Source organism: Sorex fumeus, unplaced genomic scaffold (genome assembly GCF_029834395.1).
Source record: "Sorex fumeus unplaced genomic scaffold, SorFum_2.1 ptg000177l, whole genome shotgun sequence".
NCBI lineage: Eukaryota > Metazoa > Chordata > Mammalia > Eulipotyphla > Soricidae > Sorex > Sorex fumeus.
In genome coordinates, this window is record NW_026606234.1 from 1,585,967 (window position 1) to 1,604,500 (window position 18,534).

Consider the following 18,534-nt stretch of genomic DNA (forward strand, 5'->3'; position numbering starts at 1 on the left):
CTCGTGGTAGTTTGTGCGAATCTCAGTGACGTGGCTGGCCCATACACCACCACGCCTTCAGTGGGAAGGGAAGGAAGCATCCCTTCTATCTGGAAGATTCCATCGCACACTGCCTTCTTTTTCTTCCAAAACCCTGACCATGCAGGAATGAGGTGGAGCCCCAAGCTTCCCTCCAACACTTTCTTGGCAGGAACAAGGTGGAGCCACAAGGAAACGCAAGACAGAGGGGACAGAAATGGACTTTCCCTGAGTCTGGGGTGCCAAGAATGCCCGAGCTGGGACTGGGCTGGAGGCCCAGAGTTTGGAGAGAACAACCTCACGGCCCACTGTGTGGCGGCAGAGCAGGGATTTGAGGCTCTGCTGATGGAGGCAGGCCCCTAGCCCCAACAGGACCCCTCTGTCCCTCGTGGGTGAGCACACGCACTTCTCACTTCTGCGGGTCTTCCTGGGAATGTGCAGGTATCCCGCCCACGTCCCTGTACCTTGTGGCTTCGGGCTCGCCGCGGGGAGTCTGGCTGGTGGGTTTCCATTTAGCCTCTGAGCCTGCTGCCTCGCTGCATTCCGTTCAACAAGAGCAGAGACGCCGCCTCTCAGGCACGGGGCTTCGATAGTGAGCTGTGGACACGAGCTGCTGCCTGCAGAGCAGAGAAGGGGGTGAGTGGCAGGGCATGACGTGGCCAGTCCCGGGTCTCCCAGCCCCACACAGGCAGCGGCAGCGGCAGCGGCAGCTGCAGGGAACGTGCTCCGGACTGGGTGGGGCGGGGTCGAGCATCCTGATGGGAAGGTGGTGCCTTGAGGCTCGAAACACGGTTACACACATACACACACACACACACACACACACGCACGCACGCACGCACGGACAAGGAAGCCGGGACAAGTGCACACAGGCACTGCACACGCACAAGCGTGCACAGAGGCAGTGTCTACACCTGTGCACACATGCAGGACTGTGTGAGCACAGGTACATGCATCCACATATGTGAGTGCACCCCTGTCAAGCTTGCTCACCTCCCAGCCCCCTTTACACACACCAACATATGCACTCTGTCTTCCTGTCTCTGTCAGCCTGCCTGCCTGCCTGTCTGTGTGTCTGTCTCTCTGTCTCTGTCTCTGTCTGTCTGTCTGTCTGTCTGTCTGTCTCTCTCTCTCTCTCTCTCACACACACACACACACACACACACACACACACACACGCAGGTCAGACCCACTTCCCAGAGGATGTCACTGTCATATCCCACTCGGCCCCCTGCGAGTCCGTCACGAGCCGCCCTGGCACGAGGCCGACACTGAGGGTGGCATCTGACACAGCCACCGCTGCGTGTCAGAGTTTCAGCTCCAATTTCTCCGGGTGTCGCTGGGGATGGAGCCCAGAGTCTCACATGTCGGTACGCACGCTCCACTGAGCCAATGCTGGCCACCGTGGACAGCCCCGAGAATGCGCAGCCAGTGCTTCCTCGGCCCGCCCGGAGCCTTCCCTCTCCTGCTGCTCAGAGGAGGCCCAGCCACTGTTTTTCCACTGGTGGAGCCAGAGTCTGTGCAGGAGGTAACTCACCATCACTCAGTAAGTCTGCCTGTTGTTTGAGGAAACAACACTTGCTAATAAACAGTTTCCACTGGGGCCAGAGTACAGTGGGGAGGTGCCTTGCATGTACCTGGCCCAGCCCAATCCCCAACTCCCTCTATGGTGTCCCAAGCCCACCAGGAGTGATTCTCTGAGAACAGAGCCAGGAGTAATCCCTGACCATCACCGCATATGGCCCCCAAACTAAAAACAAATCCAAAAACACTGTTAAAGGAAACCGTAAAGGATATACACGATAACCTTTCAGCACCTGTATTGCAAACCATAATGCCCAAAAGGAAAGAGAGAGAAGTCTGTAGAGGCAGACTTGGGGGAGGGGGCTGTGGTGGGAGGAAACTGGGGCATCTGTGCTGGGACACGTGTACTGGTGAAGGGAGGGGTGCTGGGAACCGGTCTGAACAGCTTTGTAACTATGTATCAAGCAGTGATTTAATTGCTTTTTAAAAAAGGAAGTAGTTTCCATTTTAGCTCAACCAAATATCATCAACAACAAGCAGCAGAGCTAAAAAGCCTTAAATGTTCTATTTAAGGCTTTATTAAACAAGATAAGCCCAAGCAATACCAGGGGAAGGTGAGCTCTGGGCTGCCTGGAGAAAGACCCTCAGCCCCAGGCATGGGGGGCAGGGGGCAGTGCCCACATCAGGGAGTCCTAGGGGGCGCTGGGGAACCATGTAGGAACTCCAGCTGTGTCTGGGTGACCCTGTCACCTTCTCAGGAAACCCACAAGAGGCTGCCGCCGGTTCTGTGACTCCCCTACACCCCCAGCCAGCGGCCAGGGGCTCCAAGTCTGTTCCGCAGAACCTGCGGGATGCAGGAGAGGCAGCAACAGCGGGAAGCTGTGGCCACTGTGGGCCGGGAAGGACACGCCTGTGCCCGCGGGGCTGCAGCTGCCCCCAGCACTCACAGCAGCCGTGGGGGGATGGGGAATCGGCCTTGTGTGCACTAAAGGGCAGGCACACCCTGTTAGGTCTCCAGGCTGCCGGAGTGGGGTGACCCTACGCTGGCAGGAACCCCCAAACCCACACCAGCACCCCTGGCACTGGGCCCCCATTGTGGAATCAGCGTCAAGCCAGGCTCTGGACTCGAGCAGCGCCCAGCGGACAGGGACATGCGGCTGCAGAGGACGCCTTGAAGGACGCAGGCGCAGAGCCAGAGGTCCGTCTCACTGCCTGGCAGGAAGGGGCTGGCTGCGGGAGAGGAAGCCCCTGGCGGGCCAGTGTGACGGAGCTTCTCTGCTCACAGCGTCCACCGCCCGTCAAACGCAGAACTCTTGTCTGCCATCCACTTGCGCTGCTCACATTTGGGGCCGGTTCTTACTTGGGTGCCAACAGCATTAGTGGGGAGCTGAAACCCAGATCGGGTTCTGATGTGGCGCCTACTCAGAAAACACTCAGGAAACGCTTGGGAAACGCTTAGGAAATGCTCAGGAAACACTTGGGAAAGGCTCAGGAAAAGCTCAGGAAATGTTTGGGAAAAGGTCAAGAAACACTTGGGAAAGGCTCAGGAAACACTCAGGAAATGCCCAGGAAAAGCTCAGGAAAGGCTTGGAAATGCTCAGGAAATCTTGGGAAATGTTCGGGAAAGGCTCAGGAAATGCCCAGGAAAGGCTCAGGAAACGCCCATCAGCACAGGACCGGCTCCACCCTGGGCTGCCTTGGGCCCCTCCCCTTGGGACAGGTGAGAGTCACAGTGTCCGCCCCGCCCGTGGGCTGTGCACACCCCTAGTCCCACGCAGTCCCGTGCCAGCACCTGCAAACAGCAGTCGGAGCTGTGGACGGTGACACTTGTCCCCTGGAGGGTTGCCTAGGCCACCACATTGCCCCTGGTCAGGCCACCCAACATGTATGTGTGGAGGGTCTTTCCTTTGGCGCCCAGCCCGAGCTGACACCTCGGCCTGACCTCCTGCCTGCCTGAGCTCAGCAGGGCACCTGCGGGCCAGTCCTGACCTGCCCGGCGCGTGCTTCGACCAGGGAAGGAACACCAGAGACACTCCCAGCCCCTCCCATACACAGCTCTGCTCTCGGGGGCGCCCCCACGCCCTGCAACCGCACACTCACTCCACAGCCTTTGTGGCCCTGAGGCGGGACGGACCCTCAGAAACGCAGGACACCCCAGGCTTCCGCTCGGGCCCCCAGACTCGGGCCTGGTAGCACCCCCCACCCCCATCCCTAGGGGGCACTAGGCGCCTCCCCGCTAGGGCCCAGCACCTGTTGGTGAGCCACAGGTGGAGCCCTCCAGGTGACCTCCAGAAGGTTCTCTGAGGCCCCAGGGGCACCACTGTCTCGGTCTGTGACTGGCACGCAGGGTCACCACACACATGCGCAGCCGTACGACCTGTCACGCCCACAGCCCGGACATTTGAAACATGCCTGTCCCCGGACAGATGTCCCCCAGCACTGACCATGGCACCTCCACCCCCAGCAGGCCCTGCGGGGATGAGGAAACATGCTGGGGTCACAGCCCTGGCGCAGGTGACAAGTGTTCCAGGCTCTGGGGGTCCCATCAGGGCCGGAGCAAGCTGAGATTCAGCAAAAGCAGGTACCCCAGAGCAGAGGCAGGGGAGAGGGGATGAGGGGGAGGGGAGGGAGTTGGGGAGGGGAGGGCGCACATGAGGTTGCTCTCCTGGGTGCCTCCCTCTGAGGTCCGAGCTCTGGGGACACTGGGCACCCATGACCACCCTCTTGGTTAGGGTGACCTGTGCCCCAGTCCGGGCCGCCAGGAAGTCGGGAAAAGCAGGAACCAGGCTGCAGGGAAGGATACGGGGGGGGGGGGGAGGGCTCCACTGTCCCCAGATCCCCCACCCGAGTCCCCCAGCGGCCGATTCTGGCCCCAGGACTCCGAGAGAAAATGCAGCCCACCCCTCCCCTGCCCAAGACCTAGGCCTCCTTGGTCAGCAGCAGGGACGGGCAGAGGGGGCGCAGGGCACTTACTGGGCGCGGGGCCTCCTGCTCTGGCCTTCCACAGGGTCCTCCAAGTGTCTGAGACTTGCTAACAACAGGCGTCCTGCCACCCCACGCCTGTCACAGCCAGTGGGCAGAAACCAGGGCCACCAACCAGCTCCTTCCCAGCTGGGCCTGTACCCAGGTGCCACGGGGCACCCTGGCGAGAAAAACCGGTTCCCCTTGGTGCAGCCACCCACATGGCCAGGCTGCAGAGGACCCAGGCCGCCTGTCCATGCTCCCCTGGCACCAACCGCCCACTTCTGGGTGCGGAGGACAGTCAGGTCACATGCTGACACCTCCACGGCGGGGTCCCTGGGGCAGCCAGGGCCTCTCAGAACCCCTCGCTCCACCCGCACATCGGGGCCCCCAGGGCGGCCCTGTCCACTCCGGAGACGGCTGCGGGTAGAGTGAGCAATGGTCACAGTGGGCTGGACACACCGAACACAGTCCTGAGCTCACCACCGAAGGGGCCCCAATACTACAACTATCACAGCCCGAGAGACCTCTGTGCTCAGGGGATCCCAACAACCATGACTATCACAGCCCGAGAGACCCCCACTCCTGGGGACCCCAACAACCACGATTATCACAGCCTGAGAGACCCCCGTGCTTAGGGGACCCCAACAACCATGACTATCAAGGCCCAAGAGAGCCCCGCTCCTGGAATCACCCGTGTGCACAGTGCCCCCTCTCTGGCGGCTAATACCCCGCCCTCACGTCCCAGTGACCCAACCCCTCATTGGAGCCGGGCACATGACACACTGACCCCAGAGTCCCCTTCCAAGGGGCCTGGATTAGGGGGTCACTAGAGGGGTCGTGCCAGGGCCAACTACACTGCCCCTTCCCAGCGCGAGACCAGCGGCTGGTTGTGTGGGGGAGCCCAAGGCCAAACGGCCGCCCAGGACAGCCCTGAGAGGGCAGAGAGCCACAGACGCGGCCCAGCATGCAGAGGGGATGCAGCTCCCAGGGTGGCCTTGGGGGGCGGCACGGTGGGCTGCTGCCAGGCACCCTGCACAGGACTTCATCCTACTCCTGGTCAGCACCCACCCAGGCCCTGCGCCACAGCCGCTCCCAGGGGAGCCCCAGCCCCCCGATCCTGGGGGGGGCACCCTCCAAACCAGCTGACCCCATGCACCTCTGGTTTCTGACTGTGAGGCGGCCCCCTGCCCTCCCCATCCTCCCCACTCAAAGGGAACTCATCCCCCAGGCACCCCACGGCCCACAGCAGCCAGAGCCCACCTCCACAATGCCGGGACCTGCCTGGCCGTGCTCCCACCCTCCCGAGGGCTGCCCCTGGCTGTGCTCCCACCTTCCCGAGGGCTGGCCAGACTGTGCTCCCACCTTCCTGAGGGCCATCCAGGGCCAGCTCCATGAACCCAGCCAAGGGGTGTCTGCCTGGGGCCTCAGGTCACTGCAGAGTGGAAGTCATGGCTCTCACGGGGTGTGGGCGGGGGCCGTGGGACCCAGCGGGCCTGTGGCCTGCTCCGGTTTGTGACCCCACGGGTATTTTTAGCTCAACTCTGCCCCCAACCACCCATGCTCCGTGGGCCAATAAGCCAAAAGCTCGTGGTTCTGGGTTAGCAGCTTGAACTCACAAATTACCGGACACTTAAAAAGGAAACTGGGGTCTGTGGAGCAAGCAGGGGAAAGGACTAATTTGATCCCCAGCACCACAGAGACCCAGCACCCTGAATAAGCGTGGGACACCCAGCACCCCGATACAGGCCTGGGAGCACCCAGCACCCTGATACAGGCTTGGGAGCACCCAGCATCCTCATACAGGTCTGGGGCACTCAGCACCCCGATACAGGCCTAGGACACCCAGCACCCCGATACAGACCTGGGAGCACCCAGCACCCTGATACAGGCTTGGGAGCACCCAGCATCCTCATACAGGTCTGGGGCACTCAGCACCCCGATACAGGCCTAGGAGCACCCAGCACCCCGATACAGCTCTGGGAGCACACAGCACCCTGATACAGGCCTGAGAGCACCCAGCACCCCGATACAGGCTTGGGAGCACCCAGCACCCCAATACAGGCCTGGGAGCACCCAGCACCCCGATACAGGCCTGGGAGCACCCAGCACCCCGATACAGGCCTGGGAGCACCCAGCACCCTGATACAGGCCCGGGAGCACCCAGCAGCCCGATATAGGCTGGGCACACCCAGCAGGGCTGTCCAAGAGGAGGTGGTGCCGTGAGGCTGGGGTCATCAGCCCATGGGCACTCCCGGAAAGACTCCCTGCCAAAAAGACAAAGTAGAAAGGAAAGTGGGGTCAGTCTGGGAGGGCCAGGTGGAGCCTGCCTGCAGACAAGGGGCGTGAACCAGAGCCCCCTGCCCCCGAGGGAGCCCAGCCCCTCTCTGCAGCCCCAGAGACTTCAGGGGACACCAGTGCCCTGACGCAGTGCCCCCAAAGCTGCCACCCTGCCACAGGCCAGCAGCTCGCAGAGCAGAGGGTGGCCACACAGGGCCCAGGCCCCGCTCCCAGTCAGCGCACAGAGCACCCGGCAGAGCAGGAGCAGAAGAGCTTGGCCCCCCACAGCGGTAGCCAAGCTCGGCCACGGGCAACGGCAACACTGCCCCCACCATGTCATCTTTGAGCCCCGTAGGTCACCATGTGTCCCTGTCGCCGCTGCCCTGTGTGCAGCCCCTGTACACATGCTGCTGGCAGAGCCCGCCGAGGGCAGAGCCGCACGGGGAAGTGCCCCCAGCCTGGGCTGCTCGGGGGTCTCCTCTCCTCACTTCCTGTGAGGCTCGGGGCGGCTCCAGAGTCTCTCTCCAACCTGCTCGGTGGCTCAGTGCTCAGCCCAGAGATGTTCAGGGGCTCCTAAGCTGTCCCCAGGCCCAAGGGAGAGGACTGTGACCACTCAGGGCGGGACTCAGCCGTGACAGGCAGACTGTGACATAAGAGCATCCCTGTCTTGTGCTGACTTTATAACCATTGAAATAAAAATTGACGGGAAAGAATGAGAAGGGCAGAGGCTGGCTTTGTCCCGAGCGCTCAGCGATGCTTCGACTACTCCCTACTCCGTGTCATCTGCTGTATGAGTTATCCAGGCCGCCGGACTGCCTGCCCCCCTGCCCTGCCCAACCGTGTCCACTCATCCACATTGTCTGCAGGCCCCTTGTCACAGGGCCTGGTGAGGCCACTGTCTGCAGCAAGGTGGCCAGCGGCCTGGAGCAGCTCTGTCCCCTCACACCCAAACACTCGCATCCCTGCAGCAGTGCTGCCCCCTAATCTCCACACTGCTCACACCCCCATCCCCTTCCCGGACTACTTTTCCGACGCTCCCAGCCTCTCTCTGAGCTGCTGCCACGGACATTCCTGCACAGCTCCTGGCCCGCCTGGTCCTCCCCAGTGCACTGGTTGTTTTGCCAAAAAGTGCATTTGAGGAGAAAGCAGGGAGGACTGGTAAGACCGGGGCCAGAAGATGGAAGTTCTGACGCTTATTTACGTGAGGGACACCGTGGAGCATGGTCTGACATGCGCAGTGTCTGAGGGCATGTGAGGCCTGAGGGACTGTAACCTCCAAGGGCCTCCATGGAAATGTTAGCACCGTGACAAGGGTGGGGTCAGTGCCGTGTCTCTGGGGCTCTGCTTCGCTGGCAACACTCAGAGAGAAGAAACAGACCCTGGCACAAGCCCCCCCCCCCCCCCCCAGCAAAGTCATACAGACAACGTAGCGGCCAGCTCGGCCACCATTCCTGAGCTGAGGACAGAGTGTAAAAGGGAGCTGCAAAGGCAAGCCAGGTGGCAGGCAAGTTCGGCGCTAGTCCTCTCGATGGTGTGTGGGTCTCTGCTAGCCCCTAAGAAAGGGAGGCTCTTTCATTCACCCAGGATGGCAGTAGCCTTCCTATTCCCCCACAGCCTTTCCACAGCACTGCATGCCCACAGGAGGATGCCAACAGCAGAACGTGCCTTTGCATCTGCATCTGCAACATCAGCATCAATGTTAGCATCAACATCAACACCAGCATCATCAGCATCAGCATCAACGTCAGCATCAATGTTAGCATCAGCATCAACGTCAGCGTCAGCATCAACATTAGCATCAACGTCAGCTTCAGCATCAATGTTAGCATCAGCATCAGTGTCAGCATCAACATCAGCATCAACATTAGTATCAGCATCAGCATCAACATCAGCATCATCAACGTCAGTATCAACATCAGCATCATTGTCAGCATCAGTATCAGCATCAACATCAGCATCAACATTAGTATCAGCATCAGCATCAACATCAGCATCATCAACGTCAGTATCAACATCAGCATCATTGTCAGCATCAGTATCAGCATCAACATCAGCATCAACATTAGTATCAGCATCAGCATCAACATCAGCATCATCAACGTCAGTATCAACATCAGCATCATTGTCAGCATCAGTATCAGCATCAACATCAGCATCAATATCAACATCAGCATCAGCATCAGCATCAGCATCAGCATCAGCGTCAGCATCAGCATCAACATCAGCATCAACATTGGCATCAATCTCGGCATCAACATCAGCGTTAGCATCAGCACTGGCATCAACATCAACCTACCTATGCCCACATACCCTCCTGCTCCGCTCCCCAAATCCACATACCCCTCTGACTGTATCCCCCAAATCCACGCACCCCTCTGGCTATGTCCCCTTTCACATCCCCTCCAGGATGTGGGTCCCTGGTGTGTGGGTCTCTAGAAGTCCTAGTACATGTCACCCCTGCCTCCCTCACCTTGCCTCACACACATTCACCTGAGTTTGGAGAAACTCGACTCAACCAAGCTTGGGTCCCCCTTCACACTGTCCTGTCATGGCTGCAGAAGGCTATGACAACACAGCCCTGACCTTGGGTGCAAGCATGGAACAGAGTCGGGGCTGTAGGGACAGAAAGTGGCTGCTGGCCTGCACCCCAGCACCAGCACGGCACCCAGAGAAGGGCCACTGTGTTCCACATTTCTTCTCAACAGCACTGCTGTTCCAGTCTGGATCAGCAACTCCTGTGGGAGCATCAGAAAGAGGGTGTGCTGGGCTGGAGACAGCACAGTGGGGGAAGGCGTGCTGGTCTGGTTCAACCCCGCACCTGTGGAAAGATCCCGAGCCTCCGGGGAGTGAGCTCTAGGCCAGGTGGCCCCAAGCCAGTAAGGAAAAGCGAAGGGCATGCTGCACCACGTCAGAGAACAGTGGCCACTGCAGCGCATCCATGTGCCATGCAGCGCGAGGCACCTGAGACCACATAATCATCTGGAGGTTCAGTGTCGCCTTCCACGCTACGGCAAAGAGCAGCCTGTCTTTCGGTGAAGCTGTGCGAGTGAACAAGGAACGGAATGGCCATGGTTGAGCTGCTAGAGGTCACGTCCGCCCAAGTGAGTGCAGAAGGCGGGGCTGGTCTCCCGCACTCGGGCACACGGGCAGGAAGCAGGTGCAGCCACACAGGGAGCCCAAGGGGCTCTGACACCATGTCCTCTCCTTCCTCTATGACCCGAGAGCAGGAGGACGGAGACAGAGGGAGGATGCAGAGGCAAGGACGGATGGAGGGGAGGCACTGCACCCCCACTGCCCCCTCTCCCCCCACCCTCGCAGGACTCTGCACATCTGTAGAGGCCAGGCCAGGAGTGACAGAGCTCGTGCTGGGACTTGGGTCTCAGAGCATGTGCGGCTCCAGTGGAGGCGGGGGTGGGGGGGCAGCCAGGAGCGGTCACGCCTATGGCGCACAGCCACCAGCTGCAGGGGGCAGTGCTGGGCCGGGAGACAATGCCCGGTTCCCCCTCCCACGACCCCACCTGCCCTGGAAAGGAGGACACAGGGCACATGTCGCTTTCCGAGCACCCCAAGCATCCCGGAAAGGGTGGACACCTGCCCCCATGTGACTTCCCAGACATGCCCTCCACCCTTGGCTCTCACGACACAGCCTTTTTCCCTCACAGCATGGCACAGAGGGCCAGGCCTGTCCACGGGGGACCCCAACCCCATGTCCTCCCTGACTGACCGTTCCTCGAGGTGGAAGGGGCCGGCAAGGATGGAGGAAGGAAACAGTTCCTTCTGTCCTTAAATATCTTCGTGACGCGGCAGTGGAGAGATCACCCCAAGCCTGAACTCCCCCCAGGGAGAAACACCCCTGCAAGGTGCAGGGCAGGGGCCACCAGCTGCTGAGACTGGCCGGCCAGCACTGGGAGCGCAGACTCAGTGCCAGTGGCAGAACCCCACCCCCACCCCACCCCCCGGCCCCACGGACAGTGCAGGCTGCCCGTCCGTGCTGCAGAGCAGGAACTGCAGAGGATGGAGGCTGCGGCCCCGGCCTCTTTCAGCACACTTCCTGTCACGTGGGTCCAGACTGCCCAGGGCCAGAGGCTTCCCTGCAACACCCATCGTGCCCAGACCCTCCAGCCAGCTCTGAGCCCTCAGCTGCCGGCGTGGCCACAGCCTCTGGGAAACAGGAACCGGATCCTGAGCCTCAGCCTGAACCTGAGCCTCACCTGAGCCTCACCCTGACCCTCAGACTGTCCCTCAGCCCCAGCCGAGTGCCCGCTGCCCTGTGGCGAACAAGCAACCTGGGGAAGCCCCCGGGAGCCCTTTAGGCCTCCTGCGCATGCTCCGCCCCCTCACACTCTCACTCTGTCCCCAGCCAGGGAAACGGGACCCAGGACAGCCCGGGGCTTTCAGGAGAGCCGAGACAGGACTGGCCAGGCGCCTGCAGCAGAGCCCCCAGCAGGACCCACACCCTGCACATACCTGGCCAAGGGACCCCAGCTCTGCAGCCCTGCTCAGTCTTGGGGGCCACACCCCCGAGGGCGGCAAAGGAGCCACAAAGCCACTTCCAGCTGAGGGCAGCTCTATGCCGGCCGGGTTCCTCTCTCCAGCCCCTCCGCTGTCTGTGCAGCTCCCGCGAGGGCTCCGAGGGGCCGCCAGCCAGCGGCTTTTCCTTCCAGCCTCCGACTGCCCATAGCTCCAGGGCGCGGCCCTCACAGACTGTCCAGGGCAACAGCTAAGACCTGGCCAGGGCGCGGGCTGAGAGCCACTGACCCTCCCGCGTGTGTGCACAGAGTCATAGCTGGGATGTGTCCACGGCTCACCCTTCCGCATGTGTGCACGGGGTCATAGCTGGGACATGTCCACGGCTCACCCTCCCGTGTGTCTGCACAGGAACCTGCTCCCAGCTCCCCACAGGCCCACGGGAGCCCAGTCCTGGCTTGGGGTCAGCGACTGGAGAGACTCTGGCTCTGGCTGTGCCCAGCTCGGCCCGGGCTGCCGGGAGAAGCTCTGAATGTTTCTGACGGACCCCCTGCAGCGTGGCCACGCCCTGCTCAGCTTGGTCACCTGTACGTGAGTGTCCATGTGGTCATCCCCTCCTGGGGAGCACCTGCCCCCTCCTGATTGTCAGCGAGGCCGCGACCACATAGGTGCTTGCATATGAGGGACATGTGAGCCTGACAGTAGCCTGAACCCACGAGAACAGAGAGAGGGGTCCCAGGAGAGGCGGTCCCTGGGAGAATGGTCCCAGGGAGAAGAGTCTCAGGGAGAGGGGGTCCTGGGGAGGGGGAGTCCTGGGGAGAGGGGCTCTTGGGGAGAGGATCCTTGGGGAGAGGGTGCTCCTTGGGAGAGGGGTCCCGGGGAAAGGGGGTCCTGGGGAGAAGGGGGGCAGGAGGGTCCCAACTCCCACACAGCCCTCACAGGCAGCGTGTCTGTGACCAGGAGAGCAGAGACCCGAGCTGAGTTCCCCATAGATCCCATCCACATGCGTGAACCCCACTGAGGCACCGAGTTTGCTTTTCACTCCAAGGCCATTGGCCCCAACCAAGCTCCGTGAACAGGAGGCAGATGCAGTCCTAGGTCAGCCTGAGGCCACGCTCTCTAACCCTCCACTGGCCCCCAAGAGCTGCGGTCAGCAGGGAGCTCACTCCCGCGCAAACGTTGCCTTGCGAACAGGGACACTGATTAGAGAACTAGGACCCGGGGGTCGGTGGGGAGGGAGGGATGCGGGGGCTCCCCCGGCCATGCTGGTCCTCACTGGCCTCTGGGGCCGCCCCACAACCACGCGTGCTTCCTGACGTCACCCGCCTCTGGGTTTCGGGAACCGCCATCTCCTCAGGGAGATGAGAGGAAGTGAAACCTGCATTCTCCATGCGTTCTAACCCCAAGGGACTAATTCACAGGGTTCTCAAGGGGTGAGAGGGAGAAGCTGTCAGTCCAGCATTTTTATTTAAAGCTCCTGGCACATCGATGTGTAGAATCGAAAGTTTCCCTGTTCTAAGGGGAAAGTTGGTTTTAGGAATGTTCTTGAAATAAGCCCATTTCGGCAACAAAATGACAGGTCAACCATACCAAGGCAATGTCAGCATCTGACTTTGTTCAGTGGAGCAGGAATAGGAAAAATAACCAAACTCTCTGACTTCTGGCTGCCGATTACGGAGTAAACATCAATTTTTTTTCCTATCAAGGAGTTAATTCCTGTCTTCGCAAGATGAAGCAAAAGGGACCTTAAATGATCTCACACTCTTCATTCTTCTAATAAGAATCTAATAAAATCAATGAACAACTTGAAATTAAATTAATTCCTCTGTTAGCTTAGAAAAAACATTTTTGAGGGCCAGGGATAGCTCAGTGGCTAACAGCACCTGCCTTGCAAGCCCAAGGCTGACAGTTTGATCCCTGATGCTGCCCACATGCCTATTGGCTACCACAGAGTGTTTGTGAACTGGTGCGTGGCCAGGTGTGTGCACACCAGGTGTGAGCACGCTGGGTATGTACACGCCAGGTGTGAGCGTGTCACAAATGCAGACACCAGGTGTGGACATGAATAGGTGTGAGCACACAGGTGTTCGTGCAGGTGGGAGCAAGCACCCCGTGATTCCCCCATCCATGTGTGTGAGACATCCACCCAACCTGTGGTCTCAGCGACGTCGTCAAAGTGAAGCGGCGGGTGGGGAAGAGTAAGGGTGAGAACCAAGTTCTACTTGGCAAATGTCACCAACGGGTCATGATTCCTGAGTTCCCTACCGTGGCCTTCTGGGGGGAGGGGAGCCAGACATTCCTGAACACAGGCCAGGCCCAGGCTGGGTCTGAATGTTTTTGTACCGAACTATTTTTACACACGTCTTCAAAGCAAGCCTTTTCTCCCCTAACCTCTTCTTTCAGCCCAGTGTTTAAAGTTCCCTTGACTTGGTTATGGGGGGCATACGCAGTGGAGCTCAGGGCTGACTCCTGGCTCTGCACACGGACATGGACCAGGGACCATACGGGGTGCCGGGATCAAACCTGGGTTGGCGTGGTATGGAGGGCCGGAGTTCAGGGTTGGTTTGTTAGTCGCCGTGACGTTACAAAGTTTGAAGTCACATGCTTCAACACTGACCCTTTGCTAGTGTCCCCTTCTCCTGCCACCACGGACCCAGCCCCACTTGCCACCACCCACAGTCTGCGTGAGAGGGTTTCATACCAGACGCTTTCCCCCACGTCAGCGCCACCTCCTCCCGGTTGAATGCTTCCCTCCACCAGAGGCATTGCCCAGCCTCCCCTGACCCCGACCTACCCCCAGCCCGATCCAGGGTCCCGTTCCCCTGAATCCCAGAGTTCATGTTCTTTGCTTCCGTTGTCCCTGGGTATTTGTTATTCCACTGTCCTGTTTCCTTGCACCACATACGAGGTCTCTCTCCCTCTGGCTAACCTCACCCAGCATAGTGCTCTTTAGGTCTCTCCACGTAGGAGCAAATTTCATGACTTTATCTTTTCTTATGGCCGAGTAATACTCCATTGTGTATAATGCACCATAATTTCCTTATCCAATCACCTATTCTTGGAGACTTGGGTTGTTTCCAGATTTTGGCTATTGTGGGTAGTGTGGCAAGGAACAGTGCAAATGTCTTTTGCACATTTTGTTTCCAGGCCTTTGAGGTTTATTGCAAGAAGTGATGTTGCTGGGTCAAACAGAAGCTCAATTCCTAGATTTCTTAGGAATGGCCACATTGTTTTCCAGAAAAGCTGGACCAGTCCACATTCTCACCAGCAGTGAATGAGAGTCCCCTTCTCCCCACATCTGTGCCAGCACTGGTTGTTCTTTTTATTCCTGATGCCAGTGTGTCAGTCTCTGTGGCGTGAGATGATATCTCATTGTTGCTTTGATTTACATCTCCGTGATGACTAGTGATACAGAGCATTTTTTTTTCATGTGCTTTTTGGCCACCTGTATTTCTTCTTCGAGGAAGCTCCTGTTTATCACCTCTCTCCATTTTTTGATGGGGTTGATTATTTTTCCTTGTAAAGTTCTACCAGTGCCTTAGATATATTGAACATTAACCCATTACCAGGTGGTAAAGGTAAGGTAAAGGCCCTCCCATTGATCATCGATTTGCTCGAGCGGGCCCAGTAACGTCTCCATTGGAGACTTTGTTGTTACTGTGTCTGGCATATCGAATACTCTCGGTAGCTTGCCGGGCTCTCCGAGAGGGGCGGAGGAATCGAACTCGGGTTGGCCATGTTGGCTGCGTGCAAGGCAAACGCCCTACCCGCTGTGCTATCGCTCCATTACCAGGTGAGTACCAAATAAATAATTTCTCCCATTCGTGGGTTGTCTTTGTATCCTGGCCATCATTTCCTTAGAGGTGCAGGCACTTCTTAGTTTTATGTAGTTCTGTTCATTTTTGCTTCCACTTCCTTGGTCAGTGATGCTGCTAGCTTCAATGTCATGGATAGTGCTGCCTATGTTTGCCTCTATGTACCTTATGGATTCAGGTCTAATATCAAGCTCTTTAATCCATTTTTATTTGACTTTTGTGCCTGGTGTTAGAAAGCAGTCTGAGGATTTGTTTCTTGTTTGTTTTTTGCATATAGCTGACCAGTTTTCCCAGCACAACTTCTTAAAGATGCTTTCCTTGCTCCACTTCATACCTTTCACTCTTTTTCAAAGATTAAATGATCATATACTTAAGGGTCTGTCTCAGGATACTCAACTCTATTCCACTGTACTGAGGGTATGCTTTATTCCAATACCATGCTGTTTTAATTACTACTGCTTTGTAGTACAGTTTGAAGTCAAGGAAAGTGATGCCTTCCATCTTCTTTTTCCCAAGAACTTCTTCAGCTATTGGGGGATGGGGGTATTGTTCCATATGAATCTCAAGAATCTTTGATCTATTTCTTTGGAAAATATCATGGGTGTCATTATAGGGACTGCACTGAATCTATACAATACTTTGGGGAGTATTGCCATCTTAATGATATTAATCCAACCCATGAGTAGGGGATGTGTCTCCATTTCCTCAGATCCTCTTTCATTTCTTTAAGTAGTCTTTTGTAACTTTCTTTGTATGGGTCTTTCACCTCTTTAGTAAAGCTGATTCTGAGGTACCTGATTTTTGAGGCACAATTGTGAACAAGATTGTTTTTTAAATACCTCTTCCTTCTCTTTCATTATTTGCATATAGGAAAGCCATGGACTTTTGTGTATTAATTTTGTAGCCTGCCACTTTACTATACAAATATACTGTTTCTAGGAGCTTTTGTGTAAAGTATTTAGTATATTTTCTAAGTATAGTATCCTGTGATCTGCAAATAGGGAGACTACTTCTTCCTTTGTTGTTTGAATGTCTTTAATACCTTTTCTTGCCTAAGTGCTATGGCAAGTACTTTCAATATTATATTGAATAGACGTAACAAGAGTGGGCAAGCTTGCCTTGGGCCTGATCATAGACAGAAGGCTTTTAGTTTTTTTCCCCATTGATTATGTTTGTTGCAGGCTTATGGTAAATGCTTTGACTATGTTGAGGAAATTCCCTTCAATTCCCATTTTGTTGAGATTTTTTTAATCATAAGTGGATGCTGGATTTTGTCAAATGCTTTCTCTGTCTATTGATATGATCATATGATTGTTTTTCTTTTATTGATATGGTGTACTTGCATTGATCAACTTGCATGTGTTAAATCATCCTTGCATCCCGTGGATGCAAAGTCATGGTATATAATACTTGCTCATGGTATATAATCTTTTTGATGAGTTGTATTCTATTTACTATCTGTTGAGGAACTCTGCACCTGTGTTAATCAGGAATATTGGCCGATAACTCTCTTTTGCATGGAGTCATCATCTGCTTTTGGTATTAGTGATCTTGCTTCATCAAAACTGTTTGGGAAGGTTTATGTTTCTTCAATTTGCTGAAAAAAGCCTGAAAAGTTTGGCAGTGGATCCTCTTCAAAGGTTTGGAAGAATATGCTCGTGAATCCATCTGGATCTGAGCTTTTGTTTTGGGGAAGACTTTTGATGACCATTTCTATGACCTCAATAGTGATAGGTCTGTTCAGGTATTCCAAATCACCTTGGTTCAGCCTTGGGAAGTTGTAGGAGTCCAGAAATTTATCCATTTCTTCTAGATTCTCTCATTTTGTGGCATAAAGATTATCAAAGTCATCTCTGATGATCCTTTGAATTTCTGTGGTGTCTGCTATGATGTCCCCCACTCCCACTTTCATTTCTGAACTAATGTATTAGGGCTCTCTCCTTCTCTTTGTGAGTCTTGCTAGTGGTTTATTGATCTTGTTATTTTTTTTTAAAGAACCAGCTCTTTTTGAATTTTTTTCCAGTTCATTAATTTCTGCTCTTTCATTATTTCCTTCCTCCTGCCTACTTTGGGTTCCTTTTGTGGTCATTTTCCAGTTTCTTAAGTTGTACAGTCAAGTTATTTATGTGGATCCTTTCTTCCTTTCTGATGAATACCTGCAGAATTACAAACTTTTTTCTTAACACTGCTTTTCTGTGTCCTACAAGTTCTGGTAGGTTGTGTCCTGATTCTCATTTCTTCCCAGGAATATTTTGATTTCTTCACGGATTTCTTCTCTGACTCACTGGTTATTCAATAGTGAGCTGTTTAATTTCCAGGTGTTAGAGTTATTTCTCCATTTCTGGTTGTGATTAACTCTATTTTCAGTGTGTCATGGTCTGATAGCCTCCTGACTTTGTGGAGGTAAGTTTTGTGTCCCAGCATGTGGTCAGTCTTGGAGAATGTCTATGTGCACTGGAGAAGAATGTATATTCAGTTTGGGGAGGATAAAAAGCCCTATATATCTCTTCTATTTCTTCCTTCAAAGTAGTATGTCCTATTGATCTTTAGTCTAGTTGATCTAGCAAGGGGTGAGAGCAGTGGTAAAGTTTCCAACTACTACTGTGTTGCTACCAATGTCCTCTTTGAAATCTATAAGCAGTTGTTTTAAGTATTTTGCTGTCCCTCATTAGATACACATACATTTAGGAGTATGAGTTCTTCCTAATTTACATATTCCTTGAGCATTAAGAAATGATCTTCATTGTTTCTTTTAGCATTTTTCAGTCTGAAGTCTGTCATGTAATACTAGTATGGCCACCCCAGCCTTTCTGAGAGGATTGTTTGCTTGATGAATTGTCTTCCAACTTTGACTATGAGTCTGTGTTTGCTCTGACTATTCAAATGTGTTTCTTGCAGCAGCAGATTCAGGTTTTTAATTCATCCTGCCACTATATGTCTCTTAACTGGTGTATTTAGCCCACTGACATTGAGAGATACTATTGACATGGAGTTTTGTGCCATCTTTCTGTAGGAGTTTGGCATGTTTGGGGGGCTCATCTTGCCTTAAAATAGTCCCTTTAACTCTTCTTGGAAAGAAGTTTTTGAATTTGTGAAGTTCCCGAGTTGTTGTTTATCTGTGAACTTGTGTATTATTCCTTCAGATCTGAATGAGAGCATGGCTGGCTAAAGTATTCCTAGTGAGACATTCATTTCATTGAGTATTTTTACTATATATATCCCACCACTGTTTTCAGGTCCAGAAGGTTTCACTTGGTAAATGTGCTGCAAGTCTTAGGGATGCTCCATTGGGTATAATTTCCTTTGATCTTGCTGCTTACAGTATTCTACCTCTATATGGTTCTTGTCACTCTGATTAGGGTGTGTCTTGTATTTTTACTTGGACCTCTTTTTAGACCCTTCGGGACTTCAGGTTCCAGTGCCTGCGAACTTCTCAGCAATGATGTTTTAACTGTTCCTTCTTCATCAG

General features: G+C 55.2%; 2 protein-coding genes across 3 annotated transcripts in view; one reads left to right on the forward strand and one right to left on the reverse strand.

Moving 5' to 3' along the window:
- The window catches only part of PKP2 (plakophilin 2), a 219,915-nt gene that overhangs the window by 81,097 nt on the left and 120,284 nt on the right, over positions 1-18,534 (forward strand). The gene's annotated exons all lie outside the window — the stretch shown is intronic.
- FGD4 (FYVE, RhoGEF and PH domain containing 4) overlaps positions 1-18,534 on the reverse strand; it is an 83,353-nt gene that overhangs the window by 28,439 nt on the left and 36,380 nt on the right. For both annotated transcript variants that reach the window (XM_056107782.1, XM_056107783.1), the window contains exon 2: positions 483-635. In XM_056107782.1, the coding sequence (XP_055963757.1) occupies positions 483-635 (153 nt within the window). The remainder of the gene's footprint in view (positions 1-482; positions 636-18,534) is intronic.